General features: G+C 47.7%; 1 protein-coding gene across 2 annotated transcripts in view; it reads right to left on the bottom strand.

Moving 5' to 3' along the window:
- The window catches only part of PGGT1B (protein geranylgeranyltransferase type I subunit beta), a 52051-nt gene that overhangs the window by 17700 nt on the left and 28114 nt on the right, over positions 1-6237 (bottom strand). For both annotated transcript variants that reach the window (XM_019555307.1, XM_019555308.1), the window contains exon 4: positions 942-1093. In XM_019555307.1, the coding sequence (XP_019410852.1) occupies positions 942-1093 (152 nt within the window). The remainder of the gene's footprint in view (positions 1-941; positions 1094-6237) is intronic.

Below are 6237 nucleotides of genomic sequence, written 5' to 3'. Positions count from 1 at the left end.
CCAGCTGACTTCCTGCCCTTTGGGCAGGGGGCTGGACTCGATGATCTCCCGAGGTCCCTTCCAGCCCTAATGTCTATGAAATCTATGATCAGTCTACCATCCACTAAAAACAAACAGGGAACTACAAACAAAATATTTTTTCTCTCAAACTCTAGAAAGTCAGACACTCCATATGTTGCTTTTCTACAGTCTTCTTTGAGAGGACATCAAGGAGTCTAGCACCACACAGAAAGCCAAACAAGTCTGTTTAATATGCATCTCATGTGAAGAAACTGGGGATTGAGAAACAAAAACAATTTTTTTCAAGCTAATCCATTGCCTTTGACTACACTGTGGACACAGGTTCACTCATGACCTATTTATGGGATTGAGGAATAGAGCAGCATTAGTTTATGCAGTGGAGTTAGCACCCCCCCCCCCCCGACTAATGCCAGAGACACCTGTAAGTCTGGCAGGATCCGCTCTGCTTTCCAGATAGGACACTACATTTCAATGTCTAACATGCAGAAGACAGACTGAGAGGTTAAGCCAACTAGATTGCCTCAAAACTAAACAAAGCTCAGATAGCTGAGCATGTTCCTTTGCAGGACCTAAGAGCACCATCAAAATCAGAAAACAGGAAGGCATATTCAAGTTAATTTAGGCTCCAATGAAAAAGACACCACAGCCATAGACTTCTTAATAGGGAACCTTTGCAATGCTAGACAAGCATAACTGTTCTTTAAATATAAGTAATCTCAAGATACCAGTAAGCTATACTGCCTCTGGTTCAACCCCTGCTAACGTATTTGTAGCTTAGCTTCTACAGAGAACAGGAAGATTTTGGTAAATAGAGAACTCTTAAAACCAGGTGTTTCACAGCAATATGTAGTATATTTGTTCCACAGTTACATTTTCCTCCAAATTTTCCAGTGTGCTTTGCTATAAAGGAAGTCTTGTACCTTCCATCTTCCAGTTGGAGAGCCTTCAATCCAATCAACAAGGCATCTTTGTTCACTCGACTCAGGTCATCGCCAAGAATAACCAAACATGATAATCCAGTGTAAGTCATTGCTATGTGGCCACTGTCGTATGGATGAGATATACCAGGACCCTTACAAACAAAAACATTTAGCAGAGGATATTATCAGACAACAAAATGCATATAGGCAGTCCAAACTTTTATGTTTTGTTTACCTTTATAATTCATCTCTGTGCAACTAATTTTGGTCAAATGGAATACAGCCCGCCAGATACATCTGAAATAAATTAAAATTATTGCACAGCTCCATTTAACATCCTTGCCAACTTTTGCCATGATGGAAACCAGTAGAAGGTTATAGGAGTTTTTAAGAACAGGTTAGACAAGCACTTGTCTAGTTAGGGATAATTCTGTCTTGAGCAGGGTAGTAAACTAGATGACCTCCTTCCTAATGTCTCTCCCAGGCCTGTTTTCTATGATTCTAAGCTTCACAAATCCTTTAAAAAAAAAAAGTGGGCTCTACTAAAAACTGGTAATTATACCAATAAATAAATAAACCAGTAGTACTCATTCAAACAGCTTTGTAAAAAGAGATCACCACATTCAAGGCTAATACTGAACTTTTCAGCTACAGTTCTCATCTCTCTTTACTAAGGTAAAATGAAATTAATCACATTTTGTGCATAAGCAAATAAGAGTTAGAGGCAGCAACTGGCCAACGGTCAAAGAGCAGAACCCAAAATCACAAAGGAAATCGGGGACAATCTTTTGGTAACACAAGTTAAACTCTGAGCCCCGAGTGCCACTTCCATCACCTTTCCCTGCTGCTCTGGTTTCTGCTCCCTGCCAGATCTGCTGCTCTACTCTCTGCTCCTGACCCTCTTATTCCCTACCTAATCTGCTGCTCTGCTTTCTGCTCCCTGTCTGATCTATCATGTGCTCCTGGCTCCCTGCCTGATTCCACATGTGCCACACAGAGAGGTTGTCTGCGTTACTTGCAGCATGCATGTCACATGTCATAGGTTGGCCCCACACTAAGACTGTCTGATGATTTAGTTACTCAATCACACTGCTTACAACAGTCCCTTCTACAAAGGGCTGACAATATATTAACAAGTATTTGGAGTTATTCATTTAATACTTTCTATATCCACAAATTCCCTCACATCCTTAGATGTATATATTAGCAAGTGTGAGAAATACAACATGCCAGATTTCTGCAATTTTTGCTTTGCTGGCTGAAGGAGAATCTTTTATCTCTATCACACAAGACCTAAATAGGAGATGAAACATAAAAACTTTAAAGGCATCCTACAAAGCTAAAATGAAAGGCAAGCTCCAAAACACAACAGAAACAGCATCAATTTGTGGGCATTCATAAGGGAAGACAGTTTTTCTTGTGATGCCCTAGGTGCACCTATCACTGGATTATTGTACTACATCAAATACCACGTGTTGCAATGATTCAAATATGTAGGGCAGACCTTTAAAAAAACTGCAAGTATCAAGACTTCATAAGAGGAAGAGAAGATTTTTTTAAATGCTAGGAGAGCCATTTCTCTACTGAACACAGTGGAAACCAACTGGGGATTTTAGCACATTTTAAGAGGGGTTTTATTTTAAACTATTTTCATTTTCACTTTCTGGCCCTTTTTTAAAATCTATGCAAGAAAAATAATACTAAGTTTTTAAAACTATTAAAGAAAAACCTTATTCTTAGCACTAAATTCAGGAGAAATGTACTCATCTTTCCTGCCTTCACTCTGAGAATAGATACCCAAATTAGCTGTTTATTTTCCAGTCAATCCAATGTTATCTTTACAGCTATAAGGGCTGAATATTTTTCAAAGTAAAAGTTTTGCTTCAACTGCAGAATTTGGCACCAAATCCCACAGCTGTGACATAAAAGGAATGCAGACTACTTAAAGTCTCCACAGATAACAGGTACATGGACCTGTTGACAGACAACAGGTACATGACCCAACTAGGGAAGTAGATGGGGAGAAAACGTCAGGCAAATCCCTATTCTTGCAAAAACAATACAACAGATTAAATTAATGCTAGTACTCAGTGGCCGGGGGGTGGTCTGTATATAGTCCTTACTCTCCTGGAGGTTTTCAGTCCAAAACAGGGGGGAAAAGAGGTGCAATAGGTAATGTTTTACTTTCTGCCATGTATTATGAGGGGCAAAAAAAGGGGAGAGAGATTGAAGTGGAAAAGATAAGGCAAGCAGTCAGACTAGACAGTAAAAAATGTCCAGCGTTCAAGATTCAAAGTAGCATCTGTTGGCCCAGCATCCTCCTGGACTGGAAAGCTTACTGCTGAAAGTGAAAGCTGTTCAACGAGTGCTGGATCTGGGCACAGAGTCCTTCCTCCTCCAACAGACAGCGGTCACATACACACATTCATTTCGACCAGTAAGAATTTCTCTGACATTCTTATTAATAGAAAAGTAGCTGGAGCATACATACCTTCCAGGCCCCTAGCTAGAGTGTTATACAGGTGAGCTGCCCAGCAGCCAGAGGCCACCCTCTTGCTTATGGGAACCTATTACTTGGCAGCCTATCCTCTCCCTGGCCTGGGAAGGGGGCAGGATGCAAAAAGGTAGCCCCCCAGGTAGGCTACATGGCTGCAGGCAGTAATTTAAAGCTGGAGGCACAGGGAAGAAGGGCCAGGGATAGCTTCTCTGACCCCAAGTTCTCTAGCTGTTAAATAACTGCACGTGCCTCTCAGCTGAGCAGTACATACAGCATTTAAAGCCTGTGAGGCTGGGAACTCAGATGGGTACAAGTGTCCTGGCCTACTCCCTTGGGCTTTGCAATCCCCACTCCTGCTGCCCAGCTAGGCAGCGTGGGTGATAGCGGGACACCAGTGGAAGCCAGTATACCAGGGTGGGAGGGGAAGGGAGCAGCAGGGCAAAGCCTCCAACCCCTTCTCCAAACCAGGCAGTCCCTAGTTTGGGGAAAAGTCCCCTCCCATCTGGGAGGAGTGTGTACAAATGCTCACTCTTAGGAGAGAAACTCCTGGAAGCAGTAATTTTCCCTCAGGAAAATTCAGTGAATGCTTGTATGCTTCTCATTTCTATTAGTAGAACAGCAATTCTCTTTGGCAGAAATGTAATGCCCATGTGTCACGGTGCCACTATTTAACACCTCTGTCATCTTGCTTCTCAGATGGATGTCATCTCTTGGCCATGACTCTCACTGTAGCTTACCCCTGGCCCATCTGCTGTGGCAGGTGCCAGGGCTGGGTAGTTAACCCTCTGGGCTAGGCTCCACCTCAATATGACCAGCTCTTCTAGTCATAGTTCATCTGGCAAGGGAAAAGGACCCTACTGAGACATGGGTAGTGGGACTGACCGTCATTCTCCTCAAGGATATGAATGGAGATTCAGGATGGGCTTCACATCATCATATCCTACTGCTGCAGTTGCTCCTAGCTGGTGTCTGAGGAGCTGGGGGGCAATGGAAAAGGCAGGGCATAGGAGGTAAGAGGGGAGAAAGAGAAGGAAGGAAGGAAGGAAAGAAGGAAGAAGTCTGTAGTACTGGCATTGACTTTCCACATAGGACCATGCTGCTCTTCTTCCACAGATCACCTGAGCTGGAGGAAAGAAGAGGGGACCGATGACAAGGTTTAAGACTTTTTTTTCCTCAGCATTTCATCTGAAAAACTGATCAGGTCAATGAACTGTATCGCACTATTTTTAATCTAAATGGGACACACACTAGACCAGGGGTCGGCAACCCCTGGCACTTTTATTCAACACACCACCACCAGCCCCAGCTCTGGGTAGCTGCTGCCAACCATGGAGCCTGGGCTGCTCCCAGCAGAAAGATAGGAAGCTGCAAGCAGCAGCTACCCAGAGCCAGGGCTGGGTGCAGCAGGCAGGCTGCAAACAGCTCAGTACTGGCACGTGTACCCGCACCTTGGAGGGGGTGGTAGGAGGGGCTTGAGGCAGCGCAACCCCAGTCTCTCCCCCACTCCCAGCACAGAGGTGATGACTGGGCTCTGGGCAGCTGCAGCAAGCAGGCTGCAAACAACTATGCCAGGCTCCACCGCTTCGGCATCAGCTCCATGCTGGCGGTGACTGTACATGCACCTCAGAGCGGACAGCGGGAAGGCTGTGCTGCCTCGGGCAGGGCAGGACAGCCGTAGCCATAGCCGCCCTGCCCGGCACCATACTCCCCAGCCTAGTCCTGGCGCCTGCTGCCTAAAGTAATGGGACAGAGGCAGGTCCTGGTCCTGGGTCCCAGTCCTGAGCCCCTTGCTCAGCTGCCTGAGACAATAGGGTAGGGGCACTGGGGCTCAGTGCCTGCCCAGAGGGTTGGGGAAGGGGGGAGCTCAGGAAGTGGAGCCCTCCCTGCTGAGTCTGCAAAGCGGAGCGAGAAAGAGAGGGTGAGTGTGTGTCGGGCTTCAACCAGCCCCAGCCCAGCCCAGCCCTGAGGCTGCCAGCAGGCTCCTCTCCCTGGTCGGGCAAAGCCAGGGCTGACCCCCGCCATGGTTGGCAAGGGTGAGGCCAGGAGCAGGGCGAGCAGTACTGGGAATCCTCTGCCGGGCCAGGCTCCCCGCCTCTCCTGGTTTCAGTGGCACCACGCTGGAGCAGGACTGGGAGGGAAGAAGCAGCTGCCCTCCCTGCCCCAAGCTTCCCGGCTCCTGCCGCTGGGACCGGGGCAAATGCCCAGCCAAGGAGCAGCTGCATGGGGACTGACAGACCCAGCCCACCCTGCTGCATCAGTTTCTCCTGGCTCTGGTGGCTTTTGCTGGGGCAGAGCCTGGGAGAGTAGACCTGGAAGACTCCTGGTCTGCACCTTGGGGGAGCAGAAGGGTAAGGGGCAGGGAGGGGCTGAGGTGAGCAAAGCCTGGCCCTCTACCAATCCCCCTGGACCTCCTGGCTGAGTGGGAGGGGGACTTAATCCCCTCTATTCCTCCCACAAATGGGGAGGGGGGGAGAAGGGGCAGAGTCCCTGAAATGGGCTGCTCAGCCCTCTAGCTCGGGTGACAGCATAGAGAGGCCCAGGCTCCGAGTCCCCCGACTGTTAGTTCAGACCTAGTTAAGGATTACCTGGAGGGCTTAGATGTATCCAAGTCGGCAGGCCCAGATGACCTTCATCCACGGGTGCTGAGGGAATTAGCTGGTGTCATTGTGGAGCCATTGGCACAGCTGTTTGAGGACTGCTGGTGCTCGGGCCAAGTCCCTGAGGACTGGAAAAGGGCCAATGTGGTCCCTATTTTCAAGAAGGGGAGGAAGGAAGAGCCTGGCAACTACAGGCCAGTCA

Source organism: Crocodylus porosus, unplaced genomic scaffold (assembly GCF_001723895.1).
Source record: "Crocodylus porosus isolate Cpor-Errol unplaced genomic scaffold, CroPor_comp1, whole genome shotgun sequence".
Taxonomy (NCBI): Eukaryota; Metazoa; Chordata; order Crocodylia; family Crocodylidae; genus Crocodylus; species Crocodylus porosus.
Note: the sequence above shows the minus strand (reverse complement) of the source record. Positions and strands in the feature narration are given on the sequence as shown.